Genomic DNA, 19,238 nt, shown 5'->3' on the forward strand with positions numbered 1-19,238 from the left:
GAGGTATTGTATTCTAACACAATGCATCATTCAGTCATCCCCTACTCCCCAAATTATTCTTGTCCTGCAATAATACCTGAATTTCCCACAATGGTTATAATTACAATATCATCCTTTAGATTGCAAAGGTTAAAATACTGACATTGTCCTCTAGATCTAAAATGTGGAAGAACAGGATTATTTGAACAAGAGAATGCCCAACTTCTCAGCAAGCAGCTGAACCTTTCTGCTTGAAGCTATTGCCTATGAATAAGATCCTGCAGACTGACATATTAGACATGAAAGAACACAAAGTTAAAATGTCTATCCATTTATTTATTACACCACTTTTCAAATACAAAAAAGCACCATGATACAGCATTCAATAAATAGAGCTAGTAACAGAAATTGAAGTTTCTTCATTACACTTGGTAACAATATCAAATACTTCACAATGTAAAAGACCAGCAAAATGATGCGTCAATCACACAGGATAAAGGCTGTGATACACAACAAACAGACTGAAAAGAAAATCATAAAAAGCTTGGGTGGAAACAAGACTAAAACAGAAAGGGATGACCAAAGGAAAGCATCAAATGTCATTATAATAAATATTTAATCTACACGATTTGTATTTCTGATTTGCATCTCTCGCCATAGCTCATTATGACAGGAAATTGAAATACTAAAGTCAAGCCAGTGTAGTTGGAAGAAAAAGTTGCCAGGGCACAGTGTTCAAGAAATTTATAAAGTGGAGTGGGACAAGGGATAGCAGGGTAAGTGGGAGAGGAGTCAGTTAGGGTAAGGCTTTGAATTGAGGGCAGCAATATATAAATCATAACTTTGTTTCCCAATAGCAAGAAGAATTTTGAAAAATTTCTCGGCAACTCATTCATGGCAAACAATCTTGTTGATGGGTATGACAAATGCTCCTTTTCAATAATACTTCTCACTCCCTTACAAGGCTAAGATGGCCGGGCTGAAAAGCCTGGCACGTGCTAATATATGAGTTTTACTCCAGAACAGAACTCACACAGGCCAGGGGTTAAATAAATAAATACTAGACGGGAGGCAATCTCTTATAATCATTCTTAAGTTATTAGTTATAAAAGGCTGCATACTGCCCAGACTGGCAATAAGAATATACAGTCCCAAAAGGAGCTCCATTGAAAGAATATGGTTTCTCCTTTATTTTTGGAAATTGTGCTGAAACACTATCATGATGTGGGTCACCATGACAACAATAACATGTGGGTTTTCTTTCACCCCCACTGCAAGACATCACTTGTATAAATTCCAGCCTGAAGAGTTCAGGGGCACCTAATTGGCCAAATAACAGAAATCCAATCTCATTCTATTTAATATGTCTCTTAAATTATTTAACTTTCTCATTTGCTTTTTCACAGGTTTATCTAATTCCTCTTCTTCACCACTGTGACTGCCTCCTTCAGTGTTCACTTGTAGCAATGAACTCAATACTGCACTGAATTTTTAAGTGAAAATATTCTAAGTTCCTCGCTTTCCTTTTCATAATGAAAATAATTACAATAATTAACAGAGAAACTTCACTACTTGTCATTTTAAACTATTATTTTGAGGTCTGTCATTCTTTTGAGAAAAAGATAACTTCTTTAATGTCCTACATGCACAACTCTGAAACAACAGGGATGATTTGAACTAGAGGCTATTCAGTTCCTGGTCCAAATCTATGAAAAAGGTACTTGTGCTCCTTGTATCTTTGTCCTGCCCAGGGATTTGTAGATTTCTCCATGGGTTTCAAGGGACAGTATGTAATGATATGTATCAGCTTATTTGACTTTTCTAGTCCCAATGCATGCCCATTAGCAAGAGCTCTGAAAGATGGCAACCTTGGGTCCTGCTCAGATTGGAATACAGAAATAGGAGTAGGCCATTCACCTTCTCAAACCCATTCCAACATTCAATTAGATCACATCAGACCTGCACCACAACCCTATTTACATTCCAGTGAGGATCTGACAAAGGCAAGTAACATGAAGGAGCCCCGTAGAACGTTAAAGAACATTTTTTTTTGCATTAAATATCCAAAAATGCCTGCAGTGCTGTATGTCTCCCAACTAGTGATTCTGGACTTACAGACCTACAGCTCTCATCTCCCACCTTGATTCTAGGTCTGTGTTCCTGGTAAGGGAATGCCTGTATTTGGAGGGTGTCCTGGACTCAACAAACTGACCTGATCCTATAGTTAGAGGGTAGAGAGTCAGGACATGTTTTTTATTGAGGCTTACTGGAGATTGGACATGCATTTTGTTAATAGCATCCCAAATGAAGCAGAGAGAGTGGCAAGTACAAAAAAAAATCCTAAAAACTTAATAGTTTACCAAACAACATACAACCCAATAAAAAAGAATTGACTTTGAACTTTGTTTCAGATCAGCCAAGATATCACTGAATTCTGGAATAGGTCTGAGGATTGAATTGTCCACTCACATTTCTACTTGCCCTGAAGACCAACAGTAAATCAGATGGAAACAATAAGTTGCGTGGAAATCTAATTTTAAAGACTTTGCTCGGGTAGGTCCTATCATAATTGTAGAGGCAGAATGACAGGGGGATAGAAGAAGGAACATTCCACAACAGCGCCTATGAAATGTCAGTCTTCCATTTTTCTGATAATGCCTTAACTTAACAATATAGATAAGCATGGGTCTGAGGAAGTGCTGTTATCACCTCGATTGAACAAAAGATCTAAACAGCACGAGTGTCAACTCAGATTCCACAATAAGCCCATTTACTCAACTACCGCAATGCAATGCCATAAAACTCATGACTCACTCAAATCCGATTATTGTGTTTTTGATTATTAATTGTAGATAATGTGCATTGGCTTTTGATGGGATGAATAGGTTGACTAAAGATGTGTTGAGAATAATTTTCTTTCACGGTGGTTTCCCTCCCTCGAGATTATTTTACCACTTAGTGCAATTCAGATTGAGAACGGAGCAGAATGGAATCTACATATGTATCAGTCACCATTCTGCAGTACCATGTGCCATCGTACCATCCCTCCCCCCTTTCTTAAATAAAACTTTCAAGTAAATATTGCAGCAGTCAGTCAGCCAAAGACCAGCTTGATGCTCATGATCCACAACTGCATTGCCTGAGTACAGGCAGTGTTGTGAGATCTCTTTAAAATTCAGAACTGGCAAACTGTAATGGTTGCAAAGAAAGGACAGAGTCCATATCTCAGAATTGTCTGGTTCATGGGTTTCCCTGCGTTGGTGGATATGTAAATAGATTTTAAGTTTGTCGTTTACTTTTGATTGGGGTAAACGGGTCCTGTGAATTTGCCTGGTGAACAATAGGAGGAGTTACACTGGCAGCATCTGTGGAGAAATTCAACCAGTGAAAGGTGGGTTAAGTTATATAACAATCCCATTTACCCACAATGACAAATCAAAAATTGGTGATCATTTTCCTCAATCTTTCAGGAGCTAAGAGGTCTGCCATGGGATTGTTGGGAGACTGACATTGCTATAAATCTTACTGGGAAGGGGCAGACAAGACAGAACAAGAGTCAAAAGGTAGACTCTGAAGAGAGAGAGGCATCAGAAGCAAGAAAGACACCATCAAAGCGAAGGACCGTTGATGGGTTCTGAAGGCAAGAAGGGAGATGGTGAGGGAAGACATTTCAAAGAACAGGAGCATAAATTCCACCTTGATTGTTGAGGAAATGAAAATCAGTTTTAAAAAATTTTATTGGAGATAATTAAATAGCTGAGACCGGTAAAAAGTGATTGTGTAGCTGCCGTGTAATTCTAGTTGGTTGAATGAAGTATTTATTGAAGGAAACCTGCCTTCTTTGCCCAGTCGGTAACTCCTCCAGTCCTAGAAAATGAGACTGGCTCCGAAATGATCTCACAAACCACTTGGCTCTATCAAAACCAGCAGCTTTTAGGAATGAACAAGAGGGTCTGGTCTTGTCAGTAATAACACCATTGTGACGGCCAATTTAAATTAAAAGCGCGGCTAGTTAACTTTTCAAAACCCAAAATATAAATAACTTTGTTGCTTTATTTTTGTGGCGAAGCCAGATAAAAATCATCAGAAACAGTTCTTTACTTGAAGGAAAGATTTCAATCCATCTGCAATGCAGTCACCAGGCGTCTGCCTCACATTGCTGGGCTAGAAGCAAATCACATAGTAAAGTCAACAGCTTCTCCTCCAGCCAGGCTGGACCAGAAATGACCTGTTCCCTTTTTGTGTTTACAATAAGCTGCTTTCCTGTCCAGGCGCCAAGGTGGTTAGATAAAGAACAAGCAACAAGGCAGAGAGAAGAAAGAATATAACATGCAGCTCTCAAGGACAAAATGGGATGCCGCTGCTACTGAGAGGTCCCCAGCAAGGCTTTTCTAAAACATGGTTACTGGCACGAGCTGCTGTACCATTATCATATGTTTCTGCCAGTGGGCATGCAAGACTGGCACTCAGCAATTAAGCAGGTCTGAAGTTGAGCGAGACTGATCTCTGACTCTCTCTCTTGCCTGAGAGTCCCCAGAAATCAGTCAGTTTAAAAAAACCTGAGACGATTCTTTTTTTTTTCCCTTTTCTTTTGTATTGTTGCAGCCCAAGTACAGGGGGAAGGGGCTGTTGCGGGGGTGGAGGGGGAAAGAAAAAGCCTTTTTTTAATTATTATGTTTATTCAAACCTGAGGTATTTGCATCAAGCAGCCAGGATATCATTAAACTATTCAAAAACATTTAAATCAGCCATAATAATAGATACACCACTATTTACATCATATTAATGTCTGCATCCATTCGCAATCAGTTCATACAGATTATCTCATATAGAAGGTACTTTTCCAGCCTTTACTGTAGCAGTCTACATTTCAACTGGCTCAGTCACTGACAAGGAAGAACAAAGTGCAATAACTGGCCTTCTCAGGTAGCAGACCAGGGTTTGATGCGAGAACAAAGGAAAACATAAAACAGAAAAAAATATATAATTAATAAGATAAAACCAGACTTTCTTTGAGTATTGCTTGAAGTACTTAAATACCGTACTGTACAACTTCAAACGGGGTGGCCAGTTCCCTCGTCTTTCACCATTGCCAGAATGCGTGTGGAGAAATAAATTAGCTTTTTTCTAAAAATGTTCCAAGACAAGTCTCAAGAGAAGTGTCAACCCACTTTCTGTATCAGAGGAGATACGCCGCGCCTCTTTCTTAAGAAACAAAAATAACCAGGTCCGCGGTTCCAAACTGTCAGGCGATAAATAACCACAGTCTCGCTCTTTCACCCATTCCCAGAGGTGTCACGACACCTCGATGATTTCCATGCTGCCGGAGAAGCTGGACTGCTTCCCTATCTTGCCCAGGTCTTCCCTCGACCTGCTCTCCGACATGCCGTCCTCGAACTCCATCTGGCAGCTCCGCCGCTTGAACTGTTTCTCAATGGCGCCCTCCTCGTGCCAGCTGCGCCGCGTGTCCCTCGCCTCGGGCTGTTTGTCGCGCAGCCGCACTGCCCCGTACGGTGGTTCGCAGCCGTTGGGCGCCGAGCTGCACGCGAACTGAGCGTACGGGCTGGGGCAACCGCCGCCGCCGCCGCCGTTGAAGAGAGTCACGCCCCCTGGCGCGTGGGCGGCCTGCGAGTCTGCGCCGTAGTACCACGGCGCGTTGACACCGGCGGCCGCCGAGGAGGGAGCCGGCGGCTCGCAGTGCTTGGCCCGGCGGCTCCCTCCATGCTGCTGGGCGCTCGGGACGTTCAGCAGCAGCGCCTGCTTCAGGTTGTCCTCCACGTTGTGGATCGGGCAGGGCACGCCGGCCCGGGTCACGTTCAAGCTCAGCGGGTGCGCCGCCGGGCCGGAGGAGTTCGAGAGGCCGCCGGCGTGCTTGGGCTTGCGCCTCTGCCGGGCCTTGGTCTCGGCGCCGACCTCCGGGCCCGCCGGCTTATCCGGGCTCTCCAGGCTCAGGGGGCACTGCTCTGCGCTGGGGCTGGCCAACCTGACCTCGAGTTTGCAGAGCTTCGGGATGTCGTCGGAATCGATGGGCGTGGCGGCCTTGCCAGGGCTGAAGCTGGCACTTGGCGAGTAGGAAGACTTGATGTCCAGCGAGAAGGAGCGCTTGAGCCGGTTGGTGTCCTGAATCCGCTCGCTGGACAGGTGCAGCCCGTTGAGGCCCTGCTGCAGGCTGATGTGGGTGGCGTTCCTGCACTCGGTGGTGGCGGTGGCACCGCTCTCTGAATCACCGCACAGCTGGCTCGCCTCCTTCTCTGCGCATTGCCCCGTGGGCTCTGGCGTGGAGAAGGCGGGACACGTCCTCTCCAAGATGCCCCTGCAGACATCGGTCACCTCTCTGTCAACGTCCTCCTCCAGCCAGTCCGCCTGAGGCTTCAGGGAGCTTAGCGAGCGCACCTTCAGAAGCTTCAGGTTCTTCTCGTACTCCAGCAGCTGGCCCATGAAGTTGAAGTTGGGAGAAATCGATGGCCTTCGGTCCTTGACAAACCTTCGGGGAGAACACAGAAGATGCTTAAGCCATGGCTTTCAGGCCAGCATTAGTTTTCCCCCCCAAACCCTCACCTTCAGAATTGCTGCCAACAAAGCTCACTCTAAACTTTTTCTTCGGTTACTGGTCACTTACATACACGCACAGCAAGACTCAAAATAGCTTTTCCCATCCTGTTCCCTGCAACAGAGGGGGAATTAGCTACTTCTAAAAGCCCACAGCAGTTCAGTCAATTGCCGAGGGCTTGCCTCTGCTCGGTTTGGGTCTGTGCTGGGCACAGGGCAAAGATATGAGTCATAGAGATGTACAGCACAGAAACAGACTCTTCGGTCCAACTCATCCATGCTGAGCAGATATCTTAACCTAATCTAGTCCCATTGGCCAGCACTTGGCCCCTCTCTCTAAACCCTTCCTATTCATATATCCATCTAGATGCCTTTTTAAATGCTGTAATTGCACCAGCCTTGACCACTTCCTCTGGCAGCTCATTCCATATAGGCATCACTCTCTGCGTGAAAAACTTGGCTCTTAGGTCCCTTATAAGTTTTTCCCCTCTCACTCTCAACCCTTTAGTTCTGGACACCCCCACCCCAGGGTAAATAGACAAGGTTTTTTTTCCCTATGTGTGTACATTCTGTTCCCAACCAGTCTGGCGAGGGAGACCTGCAGCTTCAGAAGCTAAGCACAGGCAGCCGGCCAGATACCTGTTCTAAAAAATACCATTCAATATATTCCTTACGGATAATGAGACTTGCACATGCAAGTGTACCTCAAGGCCATCTCATTGTTAGATGTCAGTAAGAAGATAGGATGCCCACTGTTCCTAAGGTACAAATACTGGGCAAAGCATTTATCCTTTCCCCCACTGGCTCACATGTATAAGGGTTAGAACAAGCCTCAAGTTCCACTTACAGTCTGTGCTGCCGTAACTCACTTATTACTGACACATAATAATGAGAGCTTCAGCCAAGTCGATCACTTTCTGTGGATAATTTTATTCTAGTGCTTTCGTGTAAAGTGGCCTCAATGAAAATACAAGTCAAGAGAGCTGTTAAACAGACTACTGTTTCACTGGAACATGACCAAAGCCCTTTCTAGCTGTTTTTTAGATTCAGGCTTTCTACAGACAAGTATCACTCTAACAGCTACAGGCCAAAAGTAAACATGTCAGATATGGGGCATTTTTGCGAGTTTACCAAAGGTTGGGTTTTGTTCATTTGTTACAACCTAACCACAGATCCAAATTAACTAATATATCCTAACACAACAGAGACACAGCTCAATATAGACACACATGAGATAATGTCATTGATAACAGCCTTCATACTAATAATACAATTTCACCAGTACCACAATGTGCTTGGCAGTATCCTTCATTCTCATTCACACTCAATAATATAATTGGTTCTGCTCTGCTTCTTACTTTGTCAAGAAAACTAGATAATATACAACATGCACGTCAGAAAGGTAAGTTCCTACAGTATAGGGATTGCCTTTCTTGGTGTCGGACTGAATAGCTCATTATTGAAAGCATTTTAACAGGGTCAGTATATGGTGGTTTTTGGAATGAATCAAAGGGCTTCTCACAAGCACTAATACAGGGATGAGAGAATGGGGAGAAAGTAGTACATTAAGAACGCAACACGATAGAGATCAAAATTACTCCATTAACTGCAAGTCAGACCCTGAAGTTTGCAGTTGAGGTCTCGTAGCATTTACCTGTAAGCATCATCTGAGGACAGACCCATGGTCTTCATGATATAGGCAATGGCAACAGTAGCTGATCGAGAGATCCCAGCCAAACAGTGGACAAGTACTCGACAGTTGGAGACCTTTGCTTTGTCTAGAGAGAAGCAGAGAACAATTTGAGTAGAATGCATCCGTTTTCCCTTATCACAGAGTCTAACTATTCTACCTTATGCAACATAATACAGCACAAGAACAGGCCCTTCGACCCACCAAGCTTGCGCCGATTCCTAGTTCTTATTTAGACTCACTACTTATTGCCCACGCATGGCATCATATCCTCTATTCACCTCATGCTCACGTGTCTGTCAAGATACACCTTAAATGTTGCTAACATGCTTGTTTTCCCCACCTCCATCGACAGTGCATCTGAGACAACGTGGAACCAGAAACTGCCTGAATAGGAAGACACATCATTCACTTTCTCTCGGAGCACCAGGATCAAATTCTTGGAGCCAAGAAAGGCAGTTGATTTTTTAAATTTTTGCCATTTTTTAAATCAATGTGTTCAGAGATATTATCACACACCCCCTGGAGTAGTGGGACTTGAAGCTGGGCCTTCCAGTCCAGGGGTAGGGACTGTGCGTTTGCACCACAAGAGCCCTCCACTGAAACTCGAGAGGACAGCTTGCCGTAATGTGGCTTTGAGTACGACTTGTACAAGAGTCTCATGTCAATGCATAAGACAGCACAAAAAAGGCAGCTACGTTGAATGAGCTTCCTAGTTACCTACCAACATGGGAACAGAATAAGTGGGTGTATGACAACTGGGTAACAGACCAGGTACTTAGTCAGTCCATTGTACTGACACATACCTATGTGTGCACACAGTTCATTATCCAAGCTGTTGTTTCAACACACCTCTCTACAGTGTGCTGGGAGTTGTGGTCCCAAACCATCACAGAACGGTTACCACTCAAAGGCAATCTTATTGCTCACATCTGCACAGAGTGTCAGTAATGGTGCTCAAAACACGCCGCATATCTCACCGATAAAAACAATGGATTCATCCAACCAGGGTAAAAGCTTCTCGCAGTAGTTGTCATTGACTGGAATGCGCATGAAGTGACTCTCTGAGATGAAGTCAGGCTTGGGACAAGAGTTGCTGGCATTAAGAACATACGTGATTCCATTCTGTACCATTAAGTCCTGGAACAGGAAAATGGTTATAGATTAATATATGTACACAAAACAGGTTTTCAAATCCCAATTCTGAAACACTTCTAGCAATGACAATTTTACAGGCAATCTCGCCTTCAGGGCCAGGAGCTCTAAGTTCAAGACCTAGTGAGCTGATAACCATCTCAGGAATACATCCACCACATAGCCACTATTCATCAAAGAGAAACAAGTGTGTGTGTGAGAGAGAAAGGACAGCAAAAAAAAGCTTTGAATGCCATTAACCTTTTACCATGCAACAAGACATCCTTTTCTTCCCAGCTCAAAAAACAGAAGAAATTAGGTTTTAAAAGTCATTTAATCCCTACAGTGTGGAAACAGGCCAATCAGCCCATTGAGACCACACTGACCATCTAAAGAGCATCCCACCCTGCAATATCCCCCCAGCCTACATATCTCCTAGACCATTGGGGCAATTTATCATCGAATCCCTACAATGTGGAAAGAGGGCCTTCGGTCCAACAAGTCCACACCGACCCTCCAAAGAGTAACCCACCCAGACCCATTCCTCCTACTCAATATTTACCCCTGAATAATGCACGCAGACATGGGGAGAATGTGCAAACTCCACACAGTCAGTCGCTTGAGGTGGAATTGAACCACTGAGCCATTGTGCCAGCCCAGGTCCATTGAATGCATCTGTGATACTGCTCTGCCTCACAAACATTCATGGATGTCACCAACAGATGAAGAGCAAAGTTTAGGAAGAATTCCTCTTAAACACGGAGAAGTGTTATATACTTGGCCATAGAACAGCTGAAACAGGGGAATTTTAATACACCGATGAGGAAGAAAGGACTAGAAGGACAGATGGTGGGTGGCAGGATAGACAGATGATTAGTGTTTGCAGTCTTAATAGCTGCACAGACCAGCTGAATCTAATGGCCCCGTCAGGTTAGACACAATACCAGCAAAGTTATGGCAGCAGGTAAATTTGGCCTTTTCTCCTTCTAAAATGTAGGATCCTATATATATTTTCTTCTGTAAGTGTAGCAAACGAAAACCAGAAACTGCTGAGCTTTTTGTCATTGTGAAGATCACTGTGTGACTATCATTGAAACCAGCCAGCTTGAAAAAGCTGGATGACTGGAGAGTTCCACTCTGCTCTGTCGCAAAGCCATTGAGTTACAATTCCTTTGGGTCAGAAGCTGACTAGATTTTGTGAAAGCCCACTAAAGCAAAATCACCATCAATAGTTCTAGTTGCCAATTCTAATGAAACCTCTCCAATCCCAAAATGCTTTCTTTCTCTTTGTATTTGCTTAACTGGTTTGCTCGCTCTCTCTCTCTCTCTCTCTCAATTTTATTTTGCCTGATTTCTAGCACCTGTAGTTTTAGTTTAGAATCAGATGCCACTTTTGATTTTATAACACATTTGTTCTCTCCCTGCCTTTCTCTTTGTTAAAGCTCCCTGCAGTATGCACCATTGCTTAGCCCTAAACTCCAGTTAACTCTGTTTAAATAAGCCAACATTAAGTGACCCCGATTTATGCACTAACATGCAATAATCTCCCCTCTTCCCTCAGATTGCCAATTATCCCAGATTTCCTTGGAGTCTCCAGGAATTAAGGATTCATTTCCTGGTCACAGGTACGTACAACCTGGAAGAATGATCATAGACATAACTTCTCTTTAACACCCGATGTGTTTTTCATTTGTGGAAAGTGATAAGAGTTTTTACAGCATGGGAAAAGAGCCTACAGCCCATTATTTCTGTGGTGGCCATGAAGCATCTATCTATTGTAATCCCATTTTCCAGCACTGGCCTATAGCCTTGCATGGTATGGTGTTTCAAGTGTTCATTTAAATAGTTCTTAGCGGTTTCGAGGGTTCCTGCCTCTATGATCCTTTTAGGCCTTGAACATCCATCATGGTGAAAGAAAGTTTCCCTGTAATGCCTCTAAATCTCCCAACACTTTACCTCAAAAATGGGCCCTACTTGTAAAAAGCAAAACAGATTTAAAGTGATGAGCAAAGGAAGCAAGGGTGAGGTGAGAAAAGGCTTTTTTTTAATACAACGGGTTGTTAGTGCATGTAATGTATTGCCTGGAAATGTGAGGAAAAGCCTTTTTCACCCAGAGGATGGTGGGAATCTGGAACTCAGTAAGACTGGCTTAGATAGGCTGGGACCTTCCTTCCTGGAGTGTAGAGGAGATTTAGAAGTGACCATATAGAGGTTTATAAGAACACAACGGGTACTGAAAGGATTAATGGCAGGTGTATTTTCCCTGGGGTGGAGGCTTCCAAGACTGGGGGGCATATTTTTCAGGTGAGAGGAGAGAGATTTAAAAAGGACATGGGGGCAAATTGTTTACAGAGAGGGTGGTTTGTGTGTGAAATGAACTTCCTGAGGAAGTGGTGGATCTGGGCACCGTTGCAACGTTTAAAAGATACTTGGTTAACTACATGAATAGGAAAGGTTTGGAGGGATATGGGCTAGCAGCAGACAGGTGGGACTAGTTTAGTTTGGGATTACGTTCGCCATGGACTGGTCGGACCCAAGGGTCTGTTTCCATGCTTTATGACTCTGACTCTATAAGTACTTAGATGTGCATTTGTGGTGCCAAGGTATATAAGGCTGTGGGCCTAGTGTTGGTAAACGGGATGAGAACAGTTGGGTGGCTGTTTTTGACAAGCACTGACACATTGGACCAAAAGGCCATTTCCTGTGCCGCTTTTCTCTGACTCTCTAGTAGAAGGAGGTTCAAATGAGACTTTCAAGGGGGCATTGGAGGGTTATTTGGATGGAAGTAGTGGGCAGGGGTATGGGGAAAGGACAGGAGATTGGCACTAGGTAATAGAACTGGTAGAGGCATGATGGACTGAATGGTCACCTTTTGCAGCATAGTTATGTTATTCTGTGCTCCTGGTTACTGACTCCTCTAGCAAAGGGAAAGGATTCTCCTTTTCCACCCGTCATAGCTCTGTATAGCTCAATTGGACTCCACTTCAGTGTTTTTGTTATTGGACAAGGATTACAGACAAAAGGCTGGTGCACTGGTTGTGATAAAACCTCCATCAACTGTCCAACTACAGCTGGTGATTGAACGTTCCCCCATACTGGGAGAAGTATTTGGCCTCACTTCCTGGACAATTACAGGGGCAAACACACAGCTGACATTTCTATAGAGATGTGAGAGGCAGCCGGCTGATTTCGGAGCGCCTTTTCACACTCTGCAGGGTGAATGTGAGCACAAAAATAATCCCCAGCATAAACTCCAAGGTGTGAAAGCCTTTAATGGCCATTACAGGATTGCACACAAAAGAATTAATGACCAGGTACTGGCTAAGTGATGGCCATAATTATCAAGCAGTTAAGTAGCTTCCAAGTGTACAAAAGGAAGATAAATCACAGGGTGGCGTGTTAAAACAAGATTATCAGGTGTGAAAAAGAGCTGTTGAGATGATATACTGCTGCTCATGTTCAAAAGCAGAGCCTGAAACAAAGTGAATACTGGCTGAAATCAGACCTACAGAGGATGTAGCGTGGTCCCTGAGCTAACCTGCAGGTCACACAGCACCGCAGTTAGACGGTTTGCCAACGGTATGTGGAAGTGCAACTACTGACTGATCAGCTTCCACTTTGCAAGAAACAGAACTAAGTGGACAGCTTTTTCAAAGGTGAAAATGTGTTGCTGGTTAAAGCACAGCAGGTTAGGCAGCATCTCAGGAATAGGGAATTCCGCCCCCACCCCACTCCGGCCTATCACCCTCACCTTGACCTCCTTCCACCTATCCCACCTCCATCGCCCCTCCCCCCAGTCCCTCCTCCCTACCTTTTATCTTAGCCTGCTTGGCTACTCTCTCTCATTCCTGATGAAGGGCTTATGCTCGAAACGTCGAATTCCCTATTCCTGAGATGCTGCCTAACCTGCTGTGCTTTAACCCGCAACACATTTTCAGCTGTGATCTCCAGCATCTGCAGACCTCATTTTTTACTCGAAGCTTTTTCAAAGGGCCACAGTGGCCTTCTGCTCAGTAGGATTCTCAAGGTGACTCACTTGATATTACCAAATCAAGTTTGGCACTGAAACACATGAAGAGATAGTAACAATTTAAACTCTTTATCCAAGAGTTAAGCCATGTTTCAAAGGAGGAAACCAGTCATGATCTTACTGAGTGGCTTGTGGAGCCAAGTGGCCTACTCCTGTTCGTCGAAACATAGAAAATAGATGCAAGAATACGCCATTTGTGCCTGCATTACCATTCAATGTGATCATGGCTGATCATGAAATCTCACTATCCCATTCCCGCCTTCTCCCTATACTCCTTGATCCCTTTAGCTACAAGAGCCACATCCACCTCCCTCTTATATATCTAATGAACTGGCCCCAAGCTTTCTGTGGGAGACAATTCCACAGGTTCACAACTCTTTGAGTGAAGAAATTCTTCCTCATCTCAATCCTGAATGGCTTATTCCTTATTCTTAGACTGTGACCCCTTGTTTTGGACTTCCCCAACATCTGGAACATTCTTCATGCACCTAGTCTGTGCAGTCCCATCAGGATTTCAGATGTTTCTATAAGATCCCCTCTCACCCATCTAAATTCCAGCGAGCACAAGCTCATTTATATGAAAGACAGCTGGAAGGTGACAGTTTTAAAAATTTGATGATAATGCACTTAAAGTCCTACTTATTAAGTAACTAGAAATATAAATGTACCTTATTTAGCACGTCTTTCTGCGATCCCAGGTACAAATGTGGGAGGATTCGAGTAGGCCCGATGTTCGCAACAGGTAGACATGGCTGAGAGATGCTCATTGGCAGGATAGCGGTAGGTTTGCCCTCACATAGGCCCGGGAAACAGGAGGAAAATGCAGCAAATCCTCCTACAAGAGGGAAGAAAAATAAAACTATCATGATTGCACCGTTACATCAAACTGCCTTACTTATGTGTGCCTCACCATAATCTACAAAACTCAACCTGATCAGTTTAACAAGCCTGTTAAGTAAAAGCAGACAAACATTGTTCCTCCAATTAAAAAAGTTTTGTGATAGCACTTCTGAAGGGCTGCCAATTCACACCAAACTTGATTCAATGAACTATCACAGCGTGGATTGCAAAACTTTGAAATGAACACCACAGCCATCTCAATGTGCAAAACTTCAAGGAAAGATGTTCAGATATACACATGACCATATACTTTGTTTGGTTATGAATGTTGAAAGACTGTGGCAATACAGGAGGCAAAAAAAGAGTTTTTATTATAATTTCTCACTAGCTTCCTCAAACCTCCAATTGGAACATGCTTCATCCTGAAGCACCTTCAGTTAGCCAGCAGCACTGCCCACCTATTGCAGGTCACTCCACAACTACAGCTCCCTAATGCCTGTCTCACAGTGCAACATCCACAAGAACAGGCTGTTTTACTTGAATGAATGGACTTCCCTCACGAGCATGCCATAACAGAGAGGCTGCGTAGACAAGAGGAGATGTCACAAACTGAGCCCAATCTTAATCTCCTTCCCAAATGTCCGACTAGTCCCCTGCCATTGTACACTTAATTACCACCACTCCCACATCTCTCTCTCACACATGCGCACAAAAAATATTTGTTCAGCAACTGCTGCACATTAAAATCTCTTCCACATTGGCATTGGCACAATCAAGAATAGAATCAAATACCAGCAAAGCAAGTTGATGAGACTTATTTGGTGGCTTTTAGTACATACTTCCTCCCATCTGCTCAGAATAAGCTACCTACCGACCTCCACTTCCAGCGATAGAAAGTACTGCATGGTAATGGAGCAGAAAACACTTGAGGACAGCCAAATGTATTGTGTGTGTGACAGAGAGAGAGCGAGCCAGTGTGTGTGTGTGTGTGTGTGTGAGAGAGAAAGAGAGAGACACACACACAGATCTTAGGTGCACAAGCTGAATGACGTTATGTAAAAAACTGGCAGCTGAATCCACATGACCACAGCTTCACTTGAGTGTGATTCAATCTTTCCTGTTACACTGTGTAAATTTACACAACCCTTAATGACTGATGGGAACCGCTTGCATCGACCTCAGAACTTCCACTTCCCATCTCCCCCCCCTCCTCACCACAGCAACAGAAACACTTTCACTGCATTGATAACTGGTACTTGGGAGCTGCTTCTGCTGTAATCAAATGAGCTGGTAAAACTGAATTGACAAAAACTGATGCCAGGAAGATGAACTGAAGTGAAACCCAGTCATGTTATAATTTTCAATGCTATTAATATCCAAAGTCAAAAGGTCACTCAAGTGTATGTTCAATGATATGAGAAGATAAGTACTTGCAAACAAAGACTGCAGTTGATGTTAAGAACAACATTTTTAAAAAATCTTTAGATCACCTTTAAACATTTGAAAATGATTTCCTTAGTTGAGGTGACAACAGCTTTTAAGATTCAAACTGACACCCACTGTACATGTTCTAGTGCCTCATGGAAATGCAGCGATGATTTTATATAAAAATAAAGAATATTCAAATCAAAGGAGCACCCCAGTATCAAAAGTGATAATCAGGAGTATAAAATATTTTAAGTTACAGAGTTTAAAGATCAAAACTGTACCACAGAGTAACCTCTGGCACAAGCTATAAATTAAAACTGTATAGCCCATTAAATCCGAGCTTTATGGCAATATTGTCTGATATGATGATAGTTTCCTGGTGCCGGATCTGAACAGCATGTTCTGGTGGTCAGCAAAGGAGTGGAAAGATTGACAAAGTGATCTTTAATCAGGCAGCTGTGGAGCTGGCAAGTGGGTAACGTCATGTTAAGTTCATCCACTTGAACCTTGGTTCAATGGCAGCACCCTTGATTGTAAGGGTCAAACAACTGTTGATTCAAGTCCGACTGGACAGCTTTATGCCATTTATTTAAAATGACACCGGTGCAGTCCTGAGGGAGTGTGATGCTGGTAGAAGTGTCACCTTTTCGGGTAATATGTTACACTGAGGCGTCTTCTCAGGTAGATGTAAAAGATCACATTGCACTAATTCAAAGAACAGTTAACCCTTGGCTAATACCTATCCCTCAATCACTGCCACCAAAAACAGGTGGTCTGGGCATTGTCTCAGTGCTGCTTGTGGGAACTTCTTTTGCTGCCACATTTTCCACATTACAACATAATTTACACTTCAAAAGTATACAACTGACTGGAGTCATAAAGATGTACAGCACAGACCCTTTGGTCTAACCCATCCATGCTGATATCCTAAATTAATCTAGTGCCATTTGCCAGCATTCATATTAAACCCTTCCTATTCATATACCCATCCAGATGCCTTTTAAATGTACCAGCCTCCACCACTTCCTCTGACTGGTCTACCCCAAGAAAAGACCTTGTCTATTTACCCTATCCATGCCCCTCGTGATTTTATAAACATCTACAATGTCACCCCTCAGCCTCCGATGCTCCAGGGAAAACAGCCCCGGCCTATTCAGCCCCTCCCTGCAGCTCGAATCCTCCATCCCCGGTAAGTCTTTTCTGAACTCTTTAAAGTTGAACCCTTTCAACCCTAGAAAGTCTTGAGGTCATGAAAGATACTTAATAAATGCAAATTCTTCCTTTTTTTTCTCTCTCTTCCTTTGCATCTCAATGTCAGAAAATTCAGACCACCAGGCAGAGAAAGGTTGAAAGGTGTTAACCAATAAACAGGATGGTCTGAAAGTTGTAAAGGGTGGGGAGAAGTTCTGACAGGAAATCATTGTAAACTCTCCCATTTATCGCAAGCACCTTCGGTAGATAAATAATATTGCTATGAGATCATCTGTAGTGACTAGCACTGAACAATAAATTAAGCTAGCGACAGAAAAACAGCTCCATTTCCAATAAATCATAAAGGTGAAAACAAAACAGACATGCACACTTGAATTCTTGCAAATAAAATTGAATTGTTGCAAATATCTGATCAACTTCTGAAATACACGGTAGGACGCCTCAACTGCACAGTTCAGATTACAGTCCCAGTCAAATCTTAACTCTGTCCTTGTCGAAGCTACTTTGCAAGACTTTCACAAGTGCTGCCTGGTTCATGCAGAGCATGTGTTTACATAACTAATGTCAAGTCACGTGCAAAATGTTTCAGCCCCCAGAATTTTTAAAAATGGCCCCTTTTATTAGGTCTTCTAGTCTTGGTGGAGACTAAAAGATTTATCCCTTTTGATTTCTGCTTGGCCACACGAACCGTACCTGCCATTGGTCATGCGACACGAAAGAAAGTAAAAAAAAAGGTACCTTACATTTTCGTTGCACCTTTCATCCAGTCAAGTTGTCCTCAAACACTTGACGGACAATTAAGTACTATTTGAAGCTGTTGTAATGCAGGAAGACAAAGCACTCAATTTGTATAGTTAGATTGTACAAACAATAGCCAAAAAGTGCTTGAGTAGTGGTGACTGAGAGGAATACAGGCTGAGAGACTGAAAGAACTTTAACGAGTGCTAGGAAAAGTGAGTGCCAGATGGTGTCTCTGTTTAACATCTGAATGCAAAGAACAACATGTGTATCAATGGAGCACTCGCTGCCCTGAATTAGATGACATCTGAAGTGCAGCTACAAAACCACAGCCTCTGACCCAAGAGACATGAACATTGGCGCTGTAAAACAGCACCACCAGTAGAATTTTCTACATGTTCATTCACTCAACATCCAATAGTCAGGTGCAAGGCCTAGAAAGAAGTATTCATTTATGTAGCACCTCTCACTAACATTGGACATCTCAAAGAACATTGCAGCCAATTTATTTATTTTGGTCAAAGCACTTTTGAAGCATAAGTCACTGTCCTAATGTAGGAAACACACAGCCGATTTATGCACTTCCTCAAAGAGCCATGTCATAGAGACCTTTTTCTTGTGAATTTAATTATTGTCAGTGTGTCTTCACACAAACGTTTTGGAAATAATGGGAAAGTGGTGGAAAGATTCACAGACTGATTTATGAAACGGTCTGTTTCAACACTCCTTCTGTGACCAACCGCCTGGCTGGTATTTGACAGCCCAGAGATAAATAACACTACTACTGTGTCACAACCCTCTGTGATATTAGTTGATGGATTAATATTGGTCACACCAGGGTTAACTCCCCAGTTCATGGAGTTTTTTTTTGCGTTACATGCACCAGACATCTGGTTTGAAATCTCATCTGAAAGACAACACATCTGACAATGCAGCTTACCCTTAGTAAGTGACGTGGAGCAGCAACCTTAACCTTTGGATTTAGAGGCTGGAGTGGAATGAGCTGAGCTAGAGGTGATCAGAGTAAAATATGCCACCATTAAGAATATGTAAAATACAGCATTCTTGGTGTATGAATAGCTGAGTTTGTTACTGAGCTGTGTGACTGTAAGAAACGTGCAGCAATGCATTACAGCTTATTTATACAGATTTATACAACTTTAACATAGTAAAGGGTTCCAAAGTACTTCCCAGTAGCACAAAATGTGGCAGCCAAGTCTCACAGGGATGGGGGACTAAAAGCATGGTGAAAGAAGGAAGCTTAAACAGCATTCTAAAGAATTTATTTGAGGTATAGAGGCATGAGATGGTCATTGTACAAGGTTGAGGTTAACGCTGACAATGGATACAGCAAAGGAAGTGGGGGCTTGTTCACGAGGCCAGAACTGGAGGAATGTAAAGTTATTGGACAGTTTTGGAATTCGGCAGGATTGCAGGGAGAGAGATTACATGGCGATTTTTAAATGGATGGATAAAAATTTTAAAATCCTGGCATTCATCGCTTGACCAGGAACCAAAATTGATCAGTAAGTACTGAAGGAATGACTCATCAGGACTTGGTGCAGGTTAAGGTACAGGTGAACTTGTGGATGAGCCCTTGCATTTCGAATTCAGCCTCTCCATGCAAAACTGATTGCC

The 19,238-nt window shown here is 43.1% G+C and overlaps 1 protein-coding gene across 2 annotated transcripts in view; it reads right to left on the reverse strand.

Moving 5' to 3' along the window:
• Positions 1-454: 454 nt before the first annotated feature.
• Positions 455-19,238, reverse strand: part of LOC132824365 (dual specificity protein phosphatase 8-like) — a 229,298-nt gene continuing 210,514 nt past the window's right edge. For both annotated transcript variants that reach the window (XM_060838756.1, XM_060838757.1), the window contains 4 exons: positions 14,051-14,217; positions 9,199-9,358; positions 8,183-8,306; positions 455-6,463 (listed from right to left, as the gene is read on the reverse strand). In XM_060838756.1, coding sequence (XP_060694739.1) covers positions 5,275-6,463; positions 8,183-8,306; positions 9,199-9,358; positions 14,051-14,217 — 1,640 coding nt within the window. In that variant the 3' untranslated portion in view covers positions 455-5,274. The remainder of the gene's footprint in view (positions 6,464-8,182; positions 8,307-9,198; positions 9,359-14,050; positions 14,218-19,238) is intronic.

The sequence above is a fragment of the Hemiscyllium ocellatum genome, chromosome 18 (genome assembly GCF_020745735.1).
Source record: "Hemiscyllium ocellatum isolate sHemOce1 chromosome 18, sHemOce1.pat.X.cur, whole genome shotgun sequence".
NCBI classification, from domain to species: Eukaryota; Metazoa; Chordata; class Chondrichthyes; order Orectolobiformes; family Hemiscylliidae; genus Hemiscyllium; species Hemiscyllium ocellatum.